The 15,443-nt window shown below is 38.7% G+C and overlaps 2 protein-coding genes across 2 annotated transcripts; one reads left to right on the forward strand and one right to left on the reverse strand.

The window, feature by feature from the left end:
- The first annotated feature begins 7,796 nt into the window (after positions 1–7,796).
- LOC145490931 (pyroglutamylated RF-amide peptide receptor-like) lies at positions 7,797–10,198 on the forward strand. Its single transcript, XM_081470046.1, has one exon. The coding sequence runs from the start codon at positions 8,203–8,205 to the stop codon at positions 9,238–9,240; it is 1,038 nt and encodes a 345-aa protein (XP_081326172.1). The 5' UTR covers positions 7,797–8,202; the 3' UTR covers positions 9,241–10,198.
- A 2,785-nt stretch (positions 10,199–12,983) lies between these two features.
- Positions 12,984–14,979, reverse strand: LOC145490778 (uncharacterized). Its single transcript, XM_081469873.1, has 2 exons — positions 14,845–14,979; positions 12,984–14,754 (listed from the first exon to the last, which is right to left on the reverse strand). The coding sequence occupies exon 2, from the start codon at positions 14,589–14,591 to the stop codon at positions 12,984–12,986; it is 1,608 nt and encodes a 535-aa protein (XP_081325999.1). The 5' UTR covers positions 14,592–14,754; positions 14,845–14,979.
- Positions 14,980–15,443: the final 464 nt, after the last annotated feature.

Below are 15,443 nucleotides of genomic sequence, written 5' to 3' on the forward strand. Positions count from 1 at the left end.
TATGTAAATCGCGATCATTGGACAGCTTTTTCCAGTCTGACTTTAGCTTTGGCTTTTTTGCCCCCCATTCACACTCACGAATCATTGTTAGCTTTTCATGGGCCTGAATCACAATTCCAGAGGCTATTGATAAAAAGTTAAAATTTTGACACTTACAAGTTATGTTACTGTTTTCCAACCGAAACTTGATAAAAGTTTTGAGCTCAGAATTCGAGTCATCAGGGTAAATTTCAGCCAAAGGAAATCCGTATTTGTTTGAGTTAAAATGACTGAAAAAAGCTGTATTAAAATCCAACAGGAAATTAGCTTCCTACATGGACGTTCTTATGGCATGTGACGAGCCATAACAGGCTTTTCCTTTACTTTGCAAATAAAGAGGCCTAAGACGTGTTTACACTGTGATAACGCACGACGGGCATTTGAGAACACGAGGGAAATTGAAATCCAGCGAGAACGTTTTGGTTTGATTCTTTGTTCATCTTAGAGTTTATATTCAGCTAATTATATCATTAAAAGGGATTTCTACTTGGTAGAAAGGAGCAGTATGAAAAAAAGCTGAGAAAAGCTGTATTAAAATCCAGCAGGAAATTAGCTTCCTACACGGACGTTCTTATGACATGCGACGAGCCGTAACAGACTTTTCCTTTACTTACCAAATAAAGAAGCTAAATAATGGCTTAAAATAATGGACAGTTACAGACCTCTCTAGCACTCTTTTCTTGCCGGTTTTTGATTTTTCAGGTTTTTTTGTTACAATTCTTAATCGTCTGAGGTACTAGATGTTGAGATGAGGGGGTGTAAAAATAGGTACGAAACATATCCATGCGGCTACTGTCCTATTCTCTGCTGAACAGTGTACTCGTATAGGAAACGAATCCGAGTGATCAACTGAGGCGCTGGTCTTGCAATCAGGTGTAAGTCGTCTATCACACTTTTAAGCTGATGCTGTTCTCGGCAGACTTGAGATGATCTTCACAGTCATTCTCCCTTGCCAGTTGATGTTTGAAATATTTGTTTTCCCTGTTGGAGTGGCATCCTTGTCAATTATCTTGAAGCTCACTGGATGTGGTTAAAATCACTTTTATTATGTGACTGAGAAAATGGCTTCATTGTGATTGACGAGGAGCATGCAAATTTATCGTTACTTTTCAATTTGCACTCAGTGCAAATAAATGCACGCTAGTTTGGCTCGGTTTTCGCCGGACAGGGATCGTTGTGTTCGGGATACTTCTTATTGGGCTAAAAGAATCGAAAACTCTTCCAGAATTAATTATTCAGTTTGCCCGGTTTCCGGCAAAGATCAGTTGCTTAGCAATATGACGTATCCGTGTGCTCGTGATGCTTCTGATTGGACAAAAGAAATCAGAACCTCTTCTAAAACTCACTTCCGCAACTAAGTGCACAGAAAACTAGGGTTTCCTCTCCTCTTCAATGAGTCTAGTTAATAATAAACTCCTTAGAGGCACGAAACAATCCATGCCACACCAAATATATCATTGCGCTCTTTCGAGAAGCCGTGTTTAGTCGGCATAAGGCTTTCCTTGTAAGGCTGCCGCTTTCCTTGTAAGTATGACTAGCCAATAGAAATCTTGAGCCTGCAGTCTACTATTAAATAAAGTTCAACGCTTTGGCTACACTTAAATTACAAACTCCATTCATATTGTTTAAATGGAGGATATTGCATGACGGCGCGAAGATACGCGTGAATTTAAAGTATGCCCTCGAATCCCGAAAGTAGCTTTGTATCAATTTTTCGAGTAAAACATCCGTGTCTATATAATATTAGTATAAAGCTACTAGCGTTCGATCACGAATGCCGTTCTCTGATTGGTTACGCTACTCACTATCTATTCTCTGATAGATAGTGAGTGGCGTAGCAGTACTAGTGTGCGCTTGTTAACAAAATGACAGTTGCTTCTTGGCGTTTTCGAAGTGTCTGTGAAGAGGATTTAGATGAAACATTTGAACGACTAGTAGATTTATATTAAAACAATTAGATCATTCGCTCTCGATTTCTATACGTGATGGTTGACTCGGGCTGCGTTCTCGTCAACTATCACGCGACAGAAATCTCGAGCTCATAATCTAATTGTTTAATGTATCCCTAGTTCTGATACGCTCGGTACCCGGATTGTAGCTGGGAACGAATCTTCAGTGCTGTACTTTGTATAGTGACCGGAATACAAAAGAACTACAACTGTGGTACGCACAGTACAATATCTCAAACGTCCTGTTTTTCGTAACATAACCATTTCACAACAGGAACTAATGGAATATTTTATGGTGAAAGGATACTTAAGGACTTGTTTTTCACAATAATGTGGAGTCAGCACAGTGTAAAGTAATATATTAACGACAGTGAAAAGTGGAGAAGAAGGCAGGATCACAAAAAAATCTTGTGTAAAAGAGATCACTGGTTAAGAACTTAAAAAAGTTACACCTTCTAGCTTTCAGTGTAAAGCCTTTAAAAACTAAAACGTAAAAACGCGAGATGAAAAATATATGCGAAAAGAAAGTATTCTCACGCGTAGAGAACAGCTTTCCATCCTTCAATTTTGCTAAGTAACATTAGAATAACTATTCTGTCACCGGAAGAATTAGTTGGTATGTGTTTCAGGTTGGTTGAAGACAAAGCCTCTCGCACGGTATTTAGCAACAATCTGTTGCAAACTCATCAGAATATCGGAACCCAAATTAAACTTGCCCATTTTCACAAAGAAATGTACTCCAGGGAGGCAATCGCTTTCTCCTGTCTTTGATGGCAGCTGAATACGTTATATTACACGCAATTCATGATGCAATCGGAGATTCAAGAGAAAACTCAGCCAGCGACAGAGTAGGATCGAGCAAATAGGGAAAAAAAAGAATTGAAAAAAAAGGTAAGTGTTAAACTTATCTTAAATTCTTTTCTAGTAAGTAAGTAAACCTTTATTTTTTTAATGACGTCTTCAATGTAACTCGTTCAGCTCTATAAATAAAATTGCTATCAAAAGAGGCCCTGCTAAAAATAAGAAAATAAAAATTTATAAACGTTACAACAGGCTATACGAGAAACAGGAATAACAAGCTCACGAACCTTTGTTTTGTTCAGGATTTTGTCCAAAATAACAAACAAATTCAATTAGAAACATCCTTTTAGAAACATCCTTTTACAATTTGTCCTGTAGTGACGATATTTTTATCTGAAAAATGGGTTGATATTTCGTCTATCAGGAAAAGAAATATTGAACTTCCTCATTTTATCTAATTAGTGCTGCTCTCTAATTGTGCGTCACAGGAGAGTCAGGAGATTTGATATTGTGAGGTATGTAAAAAGAAATGAGAGATATTCAAATTCTGTTGAACTTACGAATTACAGAATATATATCTTAAGCTAACAAACACACTGCGGTGCAAAAATTTCATCTATCAGAAGGAGTAGAGGCTTTTGCTCGTCAACATGATGCACTCACTACCTGTGAAAGCTGGTGAGCGCTTGAGAGCAGGGTCGTCTACACGGACGAAAATCATTTTTACTGAATAATAAAATACGTCCAGCCACCATCAAACCAATGTTTATTGGTTAATTATGTGAGAACCTTAATAAAGTCCACTGCTATGAACACATTTTTAAACCAGTCATTGTAAATGTTATCGTAAAATGGTAATCTCACTCTTGAAAAAACGCGAATTTTCAGTTGTAATTTTGAAAGTCTACATGCACATGGAATTTCCAAAGATTATTGACTCAAAAATCTCGTGCATAGCCATATGCTTCAGTTACCGTGTTACATTGATGCAATTTTACAGCATTCAATTAACTGCGTTTTTTGACATTCTTAAAATATCAACTCTCGAGCTCGCTACTGATTCTTTTAAATTCCTTGTAATATTGGTTGAATTTTTTTCTTTTTCAGAGAACGTCCCTAGATGAATATTGGGTCTACTCCCTTAAAATTTTACCTGTCTGTTGAAATTCATCAACACATTATTACCACACAAAGATGGTTTCTAAAATTTTATCGAGCTGCTAAACCTAATCTTAGATTTGTCAAGCCAAAATTACAGGTGTTGAAAAAAGTTTAGTTGGTTTTCGGATCCACGAGATCGAAAACGGAAATTTTAGTGTTAGTTCCGTCTTCCTGTATGTGTACGTGCGGTCCACAGACCCATCGTCACCTGTCTTTGATTGCCAGGCTGTGATGCAACTCTATTACGAATATATATAACTCGTGATACGATCAAAACTTTAGACATCAGTTCAACCATCGAGGGAGCAGAGTCCTTCTGTGCAGATCATTTTGTAAGTATTTGAATTCCTTTGCAGTTTTGTGCTTCAATATTTTCAATTTTAAAATTCTTTTGAAATGTTTAGGATAAACAAAAAACAACAAATCCAGTCAAAATCCCACAAGCACCACCTTGTATTGACAACTTTTCACTTTTTTCTGCCTGTAGTGATCTCTAAACTAAGTCAATTTTCTTGTTTTAAGCATGTTTTACTTTCTCTAATTGTCCTTGTGTGTGTACTTTTTCCGTATTTTTTCGTCGCTTTCGCCTTTTGGCGCCTTTTAGCCCTCTTTATCTATTTTTATCAAAAGATATATGTATCTATATATTTAGATAAACTGTCTTGCCAAAGACAGTTGTTTAGTCTCAGATATCTCCAAAAGCAGTCCTTTGCATAAGCTTTGTTGGCTTCTCTAAGCTTCCTTGCCTTATAGATTTGATATTTGTACATATATTTATTGTGTGGCAAATTAATAATAAAGGAAATCTAATGGAAATTATCAGTATTGGTAATAGTCTAAAATATGTGTCACAAGACGTTTTAGGCGGTTTGCAATGCAGATTACAGGACTGTCTTTATGCTTTAGCATAATTTTAGCTTCGTCACGAGAAAAGCTATCGAAACAGAAAATCTAATGGAATTGACGAACTTAAATGCTTAGGATTTTGTTCAACATAGCAAACACAAGAATCCATCTTGTAGAGACAATTTGTTACATCAGCGTGGACATTGAACGACTGTTCTTACCGATAAAAAACTTCAATCCCTGTTTCGTTACAACTTTAGTCTTCTCTGGAATCGGCATTAGTGGTAAATTATCTACAGTTCTCAAATGCATTAATAATTCATCACGTTAAAACAAAGAAACCACGACCGTGAAGGAGGTTTGGATACCCGGTCTTAATTAGCATAGATTTTGACGATTTTACTTCTCCGTTTACTCCTTAGTTTTTGTTTCGATTGAGAAGATATATCAAACACTCGAGACAGTGTTTCATCAGCTATCCAAACACCTCGAATTTCGTCAAAAATACTCCGCTGCGCGTCGTATTTTCAACTCCTTTCTCAGTGTTTGGATATCCCGATGAAACACTGTCTCTCGTGTTTGATATATTACTCAAACTACGCTATTTCGAACTCTGACAGAAATAAAAAAAATAGTTCAAAATAGCGGGAAGTTCGAAATAACCGAGTTCGAGATAGCCGATAGTAAATAACTGAAATCAAAGGGAGCTACGAAGAAGTCGTGGATACATTGCCTACAAGATGAAGAGGTCTTCTTGGATCGGCTACTTTGTGCTTGACCGGGTTTTGAAGATAACAGGGTCACGATAAAAGTCAAAATAACTCTGCTCTTGAAGCACAATATATACAAGATTTTGTTTGTTGCGATTTAAACGTTTACCCCACTGTAGTTGATAATTTTTGAAATAACTTTTTGAAAGCCTCTTTGAAAGCTCAAGTAGTACATGTACAGCGTAACTAGGCAAGTAAACAAAAAATCAAATTACAGGCTGTTTATACAGACTGCTTATAAATTTTGAACAGAATATATTAATTTATTTTGATTGGCATTGGAAAATAATTATTGTTTTTATATCGACTTGTACAGGTAGTGTTAATTAACTCATACAGTCTGTTGCACAATGAAGCCATTAAATGAGAGTTCACCATAATCACCAGTCCCAAATTGACATCCAGTCAGAGGAGTTGGTTATAACATGTGTAATATTAGTGAGTCAGCAGTGCATTTTGGGTCAAGGTAATTTGGTTGTGGTCCTTCTTCAGTTAACATTCGAGTGTTGCATTATCAAAAGCCTGTGTGTCACATGAAAATATATATGTCACGTGGTTTTGACATTCATACTTTTAAGACAATCAGCTTGAGAGTGCCAAGAATATTTTGCGCAATTTTACTTTAGTGGGACACGGATATTACAAGGGATCCACTGTAATTGGCTAAGCTGTAGCGGTCTCCTGCCTAATAATAAAAATTTTATGTATATAAGTGTTTTAATTAGTTAGGCGAAGTTGAATAAATAAATAAAAGATGTTGCAAAAATTTGTTTATTTTATACTTTGGCAAACATAAACAATTTGATTTTAGCTAGCTGGTAAATGGGAATAGAGAAAAAAAGTATTTCTGCAAATACTATAAGAATCATTTCAAACAGTTTTCAGCATCCCTTCCAGAAAGGGCTATATTGTAGTCAAACGTTCAACACACTACATGTGCTTTAATCGATGCCACGAAAATGTACAATTCAAACGATAGAGTGCGGTCATAAACGATGAAAGCGAAGAAAGCGAGGAAAAGCGAGCGGTTGCTACAAACAAAATAAATTACAAGTTATAAACGAATACAATAAAAGAAACAGAAATAACCAGCCAAAGGTAGACGATACTCACAAACGTTATATGACTAGGACGGTTAGGAACACGAAAGAGGAAAGCGGAAGGCTGTAAATAAACAAGATAACTGTAGCACCGCAATGAATATGCACAAATAATCTAGAAAAACGCATGTAAAAGGGAACTTAACAAAACAAAATTATGCCGAAAAACCTAACAGAATATTGATAACGTGAAAGCGAGATAAACGAAAAGAATGCGATGATCACTAAAAGAATGCACGTACAGGCGGAAAAAAATAACAAAAATTTAAATGCGGCGCCAACAGGCTACTTGAAAAGTTTGGCTGAAAATGATACTCTGCCATGAAATCCCCTGCTACATTTTGAACCAAAAAAGTTCAATTTTGTTTCGATTTTGAACCCAAAGTGAAGGGGATGTTTTTATTTACAATTATATAAGTTTTCTCCACGTAACCGTGCCCAGAAGGAGCGAGAAGGGACCTAACCAAATACCACATATTTACAAAAGCGAAACACATGAACCGTCAAAATGGCCACTCTTAACTTTAGCAATTCGTACCCAGGCTCTCCATGTTATCGGCCAAAAGTTTACATCTGAGTGAGTGACACATTTGCATATTTTGCCCCATCAGCAATAGTCGTTTCTACGCTTCGCGTATCAACGACCAAAAAGTAGTTGGCTGGGTTTTAGTAGCTAGGAGAAAACAAGGGGGCATTACATTTAGCTGTATAAACAAGTTAAAATTTCGTTTGCATTGCAAACCGTCCGTGTAAACGAAAAAAGTTTCTCTATCGTGCATCTTAGAAACGAGGATTTTTTATTGATTTTTCAAGAAATTTGGCATTTCCAGCCCAAAAGGAGTTTTTATTTATTAACATCTCATCTCGATTCAATCTGTCGGCTGGATATTTCTTATGTTGTTTGAACATGCAAGTATCATGAACAGCTGTTGTTAAGCACAAGTTGAGCACAGAACAAACATTACATGTTCTTTGATGGACAGTACAGTAATATTTTGAGACAAATCCATTACTACGTGTAAGAGTGAGTAGTTTATATGCAGATATTATTCAGTTACCTAGGGCTGAGTAATGTTTAATTTAAACTCATCCGTCTTTTCAAAATATATTATGACGAACAAGGTGCAGACCAAGGGCGTAAAATCTACGTTGCTTTCTTAAGAAGCTTATATGCTGTTAATATTTTATGTCTTCAGGCCGAGTGATGTTTTAGGTAAAGCTTGCCCATCTTGTCAAGTGATATCAAGACTCACGAGGACGCAGAGTACAGGCGAAAAATCAGTTTACCTGACTTGAGCAGAAGCTACACTTTCGCGAAATATCATTGGCAAGACCTTCACCAGGATAACTTCAGTCATTAATCGACGCAAACTTGGAAAAAGATTGGCGCAAATCAGGGGCAAAATAGTGAAGTATTTCACAGAGTTTGAACAAGAGATCACAGTTGTCACCAGGCTCATTGAGAAGGTACCCCCGTCAAACTTCCCACAAAAGTGATTTTCGCTTTATTCAAGTTTGTTGGAATTGTAATTCACAATGCTCCAGGAAGCTTTCGTAAACAGTGTGAACTCAACTGACATCCGTGGCTCGACAGTTTTGCTCATTCGTTCGTACGAGGAAGCACGAATCACCTTCGCCGTGATTTTGTCGATTAATCTGCTCGTTATCGTGTTGGGAATAATCGTCAATGCGACCATTTGTTATGTGATGCTGCGAAAAAAACGCTTTAAAAGAAACAGTTCAAATTTCTTCATTACGCATTTGTCCGTGGTGGAGCTGGTACATCGCCTACTTGTCTTCCCTTTAATGGTGTACTTTGCAGTTCCAGCGACGGGAATCAAAACGTTCCAGTGCAAAGCTATATCATTTTTCTCTAAGACCTCCGCCTCGGCCATATTTGTCAGCCTGGTTGTCATAGCCATCGATAGGCATCAAAAGTTTGTCCACCCTTTAAAGAGTTTGAAGTCAAAGGAAAATCCTTTCACCCTCGTTTTTCTCTGTCAGCTGTATGCTACCATCGTGTCGTGCCCTTTTGTTATTAGCATGGATAGCATTTCTGTTCTAAAAATCCCCGAAGCTCGAGGTATGGTCTGCGAAAATTGTGCTGACAAGAAACTTTGTGGTATTCCACAAAATCTACTGGGGCAGTCTTCGACCACGTTATATTTTGTCCTTGCATTTCTTGTTCCGTTGACCATCATTTTTGCGTTGTACGTTAAAGTCGCCATCTTCTTGCATCAGAGAGGCAAGAGTGGAATGATGAGCCAAGTGGTGGCAAAATCGAAATCTAACGCAGTACGCATGCTCACTATCACCGTATTTGGATATGCCCTCTCCCTAGGCCCCGCTGTCGTTCTCGCCATGTTGAGATCTTATGGCACTCTAAACAGTAAATCCTTCGACTGCCTATTACTGGTGAGCTGGATGGTCGACTTTGCCACATACACAAGCTCACTGGCAAATCCACTGATTTATGCGTATAACAACAGGGCTTTTAGACAGGAAATTAACCGTTTGTTTTGTAAAAGAGAAGGTCAAATATTTTATAATGCTAGATTCACAAAATCGACTTGAAATCTTTAACTGATCAAATTTGGCAAGATCCCTCATTACCTAGATGGCTGATAACGAACTAAAAACCAGAATGATAATTTATTCATCACAGGCTCCATTACGGGAGAGTTAGATGTATGTGAGTAGACTAAAACTCTCCGGCGAGACCTCCAGCGCTTTCGCCGGCTTTTGCTGAAATTGAATATTTGCGTAAAAGGAGGGGGTAGAGTGTTGTACCTCGTTTGTGTGCCCTGACGTTGAAGTGTTGAGGTGTAAAGTTTAAAAGAGCTACGACACGGTTTCCGCATCTTCAACAGTTTAGCCCAAAGTTTCAAGTTCGTCGTTCGTTATCCGGGTTATTCTTCTCCATCCTTAACCATCCTTGTTCCTTTATGGTTTATTATTATCTCCGTTGGTGTTTTTCTATGTTAGTAAGTTAGAATTTTCAGGTTTCCTTCAACCTAATACAATTTGGACACCTTAGGACCAAACCCTGATGTAACCAAGAATTCGATTCTTTGTGGCCGTAAACTGTTAATTTACAAGGAGAAATAAGTCTCTTATTTTGAATTAGCTTTTATTGAACATGTAGCGAGAATTTTGGGCAATAAACCTAGAAAATAGAATTCTATATGTGCAATATTTTCACATGTAAAAAAAGCGATACAACCAATCACCGTCTATAGTAGAATTCCAAAGTTTTGCACCTCGTGAATAAAATTCCGTACGTTGCACTTTCTATGAAATAATCTATACATATGGAACATCGTATACACTGGAACAAAATTCCTCGAGCCGGGCGAGTTTCTCCTGTATCGGATCTGTGTTGATACTCTTGAGAATTTTTGCTCTCAGATTTTCAAATAGTCGCGTGTATATAAATGAATGACATTTAAATGGATAAAACAGTTCTCTAGAGAATATCACGCCGTCTGTACTGGGAAACCAAAGCACCCAAGCTAAAAAAGCCTGTTTTTATTTTGTAAAATAATCTGTAACAAAGTAATAAAATCATGATGATATATCGATCGAACCTTAGTTAAATGATTACTGGTTATTAACTCGTAACTGTAATGTATGAGAGAAATGTCCCCTCAGTTAGCGGAATAAAAAACTTATGGACAATTAAAAATAGTAGTGGTATGGGCTAGTCCAGTACGAATTTGACAGGTAGTGTCATGCAAATGAAAAAGTATTGTTATGGAAAGGAGTTCTATTGTTTTCTCGAGTTTGACGTATCCATGGTAACCAGAAGCCCCGCCCCCTTTGACGTCATTAATCTCGTTTCCGTGTTGACCGAGTAAAAAGCCTGGTTTCTAACATAAACAAAGTAATCACGCAATTTTAAAGTTAACCATTAACTTTAATATCAAATGTTTCCCTAAAATTACAGGACAGAGCCGTGTGCAACTCCCTAGTGGATTGCGCTCAACTTATGAATGAAACTATTTACAAAAGTGTTTACAAATGGCACAACAGTTCAATCATGTCCACGTCCTCATTTGTTATTCTTTCATAGCCATAGGGATATGTTTTGAAGGTGTAGGGATCTATCACTCGTTTTTCGTACACAAGCTGGTACTTTTTCGTCTGAGAGACTGTGGTCAGTGAGTACTCTTTGGAGTTTCGGACGATGTGATAAGGCTTGTAAATATCAGTTTGTCGCATTTTCTCGAGAGGGCGTTGAATTTCGTCTAAAACATTTTGCCGCACACTTGATAATTTAACTGCTTGCTACCTTCACTGTTTAAAGAGATTCCCCTCACTTTGCATTCTTCTTTTTCTTTCTTCGTGAGGTAGCCATAATTTTTCGGTCCCGCGGACGCAAATTCAGTGATGAAGTCGTCTTCTCCCAACTCGTCCTTGAAATCACCGAGAAAGTCGTCAAGGGGAGGATTGTTTTCATGAGGTAAACTGGAAAAAATAACGCTGTCGGTGTCTGTGTACTGTACTCGTTCTTGTAGCATGTCCAGAGCTGCATACAAACGAAGTCGAGCCCAACATGTCGTGAAACAAGCGATGAAAATGTTGAGGTTTGGTGAGACAGGTTCGTCATTCGATTTCAGTTTATAGTGAATTTTAACGATGTCTTCAGACAATACACTCACGTAGCAAACGTCATTTGCATCACTTTCATGGAATGCACTGAACCTCATAGGATCTCCGAACTCTTTGATTGGAGTTTTGTTGGTGCGCTGGCCAAACTTCCCCCACATGGAATTTAACATCATTTTTGCAAGGTTACGTTTGCCGGGATTCTTTTCAATGTTGTTGCGATCGAGTTCGATGCCCTCTTTCGCTTTGTAGGATCTCAAATGTTCTTGCTGTTTGACGGGATCATCGTCTACATGAGCTGGCCAGCCGCTTGCCTCCTCTTTAATCTTTAACCATGTATTCACATAGTCTTTAAAGAGACCTTTCCTCGTTTCAGAAAAATGCCACACTTCGTGAATGTAAGTTATTTTGTAGCCCTTCTCAACGGCTTTGTTCAGTTCGGGGGTACACCATGTACCTGTAATTTGTCTTTCACTGTCGCTGTGACTGCAAACCCAGGACCGTTGTAGCATTGGTTTTTCCATCTCTTCTTGTACACAGGCTCTACATAGCGGGAATGTTAGTTTACCATTTTCACGCAGCGGAAGTACTGGATGAAACAGTTTTTCTGGAGGTAAGATTGTGACCTTGGCAATCCCGAAGTAATTTTGGATGTCTGTGTCTTCCGGCTGAAATATAATTTCAGGGTGGTCGACAGGATACTCAGCATTCTTATTAATGAACGGATAGAGAGATGTAAAATCATAGTAATGAATCTTCTCTCTGAGGCGATGTCAGCCAGATGATAGAGTTTGACAGCGTTTGTTCGTCCGCCGCAGAAGGCATCACGGGGATTTAGTGGCTCCACCAAATCGAGGCTGGCTACAAAGTTCCTGACGTCCTGCCTTTCTTCTTTCATTTTCTGCCAATCACACTCCCACATTTCGATGACGTTGTAACCTTTGTCACGCAAGAATTGTAGTTTCTCCTGGGTGCAGAGATACACATCGGCAGTGCAGCGGTGCTCTAATCTAAGGTGTGTTTCGGATCTGTTGGGATAGCATTTACGACAGCCATGCCAAAAGCAACCTTGAAATTCGTAGACGGTGTTCGTTGTTGCATCGTAGCCGTCCACGGTGTAGCGACTGTTGGGGATACGGTATTCCCCATCATTTCCAACATGTTGAATTCTCCCACTGATCTGACTTTGTTGCCACAGTAGATATTCCATGGCAACTTTCGACTGATTTGTTTTTAGTCGCCAACCGTGGAGAGGCTCGGAAGCAATTGTGTTGGCCTCCATTCGGTTTTGTTGCAAGTCTCGATTGCATGCCGAAGCTATAGTAATATGACTGAAGGGGTCAAACCTTGTCTCTTTTTCAAAGAGCCGTTTGAAAGTAAGGCATCCCTCCTTCAGTAATTTCACGTCCGACTCGTAATATTCCAGCAATTCTTTCTGGAAATCGAACACTACATTTTCAGCTCTTTCTTTATCATGCCATTTCTCGAAGTCTTTACGGCCGTTGACAGACATTGATTCAGGCATGTAAAATTCTTTCTCGGGAATCGGTTCCACGTAGTCTTGATTTTCAGGCGTGTTAAACAGGTGAGGAAAATAGCCCTTCTTTAACTCTGTCAATCCGAATGTCTTTGGAAATGCAGAAAGCGGCATTTGAAAAAATGACAGAGAGTCAATAAAGTTAATATTGTCAAAGGTTAATTGGAGAAGTTTAGCTCCATTTCTCTATTTGATTGAGGACCCTGTGTTGGCGATGATATTCCTCCGTGACGAAATAGGAGTCGTAGCCAGAAAAGTTATGGGCCAAAACAGTTACATTGCGCGTGTCTTCTTCAGTTAACGTATCCAGCCATTCCAAGAAATCGCGAATGCAATCTTCACCTTTGAAGTGGAGTGGACAATTATCATCCTCAGTTTCCGCTATTAAAAGATTAGGGATGTGTTTACCAGTGTCTTGCATCGCCTCAATATCGAAGAAAACGAGAATGGGAGGCTTTTCATCATCATCATCATCATCATCATCATCATCATCATCATTACCATTATCCTCTGCTTCGGCTTCGGTTAGTCGCTTGCGTTTTTTCTTTTTCTTTCTCTTCTTCTTTTTTTCTTTTTTCTCTTCGGTTAGCTCTTCCGGTGTTTTAGGTATCTGAATAAAGCATCGGTGGCTTGCGGCCTCTATGTACTCGTGGCAAGAGGGACAGTCTATGTAACCGCATTCATGTTCTTGTTGCTTCTTGAGACCCACCAACAACTTTTTACAGCTACGACATTTGCGGCGTTGACTGCAAACACTGATGTTTTTGGAGTCAGCGGTTTTTCCCTTGTAGGATTTCGTCAGATGATTTCGAAAACAAACATCACCATAAAACATCCGCTTACAGGATCCGCAGGGTGTAGCTGGTGGTTGATTACGACACCTGGCCTCTGTAAAGTCCTCACATCCCGTTTGTAAGCAGGAAGAGCAATGATCAGGGTTGTTTTCACAGGCGTGTTGACCTTCGTTATTGTAGGGTTTGAGACACCTTGCGCAGAAATAACTGTTACCAAAGAACCCAGGTAACGTAGTGATCACATTGTAGTGTTCATTATCATACCACAGTACCAATTGTTTTTCCTGAGGCTTTCCAAAAGAAGTCACGCTATAACCTCGGGTAGCGTCCACAAGTAAGAGCTGATAATTGTTCAAGGACGGCGTCAATGCAAATCTAGTGAGTTCCTCGTAACCGCATTTTCCCATTTCTACATTAGCTTCTATATGCAGCTTGATTGCTTCATCTCTCTGGATAGAGAAACCTCTACTGAAGCTGTTCCATTTAGGGTGATCATCCACTCTAGCTTTAGCTGTCACAATGGCGCGGGCGTAGCATAGTTCATCTTTGTTATCGATACTGATGACAGAACCTTTCAAACGTTTGAAAGTTTCTGGATTAGAATGTCCAGGTTTCAATTTTCGTTTCTGACCGCTACCGCGAGGAGATGTACGAACGTGTGTAAAAGATAATTGAAACGAATCATTCATTTCAAAGTTCTCGTTTGAGTTTAACACCTGTGACATTTGCTGCAGCAGACTGTCGACACGATCGCTACCATTTAACCATTCCCCCGCCAGTAACGCTCGATAAGCATAGCTGTTGACTAAGCGATTGCTGGCTAAATTGAAGTAGACACGATCAGCGGCTGGTATCCTGTCTCGGAGAATCAAACTTTGGATTGTTCTATGTAATCCATCAGCAATTGCTGCTGCCAAGTTATGTTGAGGTATAAATTGTCCCACCTGACGAATGTTGGAGGTGTAGTGACGCTCTCTAACGCCCATTTTTTTTGCTGTGACTATCTATGTACGGGTTGAGTACAAATTCGAAGCGTCCAGGTTCTGTGATAGCAAGACTTCCCCCCATTTGTTCTTGATTAGTCAGTTGACGTTCTGTAGCCTCGGCGACATTTGACAAAATCGTATCATCGATAGAGTCCTCAAGAATCTAAGAGAAAATATAAAATAAAATAAATAAACCGGTTCATCACACATTAAGTACACGAAATGTATTTTTGTTACAACATATTTAATTTACCTGTTGGAAATAACTGTTTTCTGGTCCATTCTCAATAGCAATAATGGCCTCCAACAATTCTTCATCGCTTATATCCTCAAAGTGGCTTGACATGGGGCGAAAATCTTATCCAGAGAAACAAAAGTTTAGTCAACAGTCCACCATTTGCAAATGATTTCTATCTAGCGAGGCCCAACTTTATTGGTGTCGTTAACTAATCATATTACAGGAAATGTCAGCACATTTCCAACATCCAATCATATTGCACAGAAACGACATCATATTTTCAACCACCAATCAAGTAACATATGACGTTATTGATCTATCATAATTACATTCACACACGCAGACCACCCGAAAAGTTTACTTAGTTTGTTAATTTAATTTTCCTGTAAATGAATAACAATTACACAACTCGCATGAAAACAAATGCCTTCATTAGTCTTTTAGCGTCCGTTCAATTCGCCTTAAAAGATAATAGCCTATTCAGTTAAGCTAACAGAGTCTAATCATTCAACGTTTAAGATAATAGTCCATTGTCACATTCTTGCGTTAAGTTTTCAACTCGTATGCAAATTTCGTTATCCCCGCGGCCAATGGGACAAATTATTTGCATCGCG

The sequence above is a fragment of the Orbicella franksi genome, chromosome 6 (genome assembly GCF_964199315.1).
Source record: "Orbicella franksi chromosome 6, jaOrbFran1.1, whole genome shotgun sequence".
Taxonomy (NCBI): Eukaryota; Metazoa; Cnidaria; class Anthozoa; order Scleractinia; family Merulinidae; genus Orbicella; species Orbicella franksi.

Bases quoted from the DNA above. Each gene is read 5' to 3' on its own strand.
- LOC145490931 (XM_081470046.1), top strand. From the start codon at position 8,203: ATGCTCCAGGAAGCTTTCGTAAACAGTGTGAACTCAACTGACATCCGT.
- LOC145490778 (XM_081469873.1), bottom strand. From the start codon at position 14,591: ATGGGCGTTAGAGAGCGTCACTACACCTCCAACATTCGTCAGGTGGGA.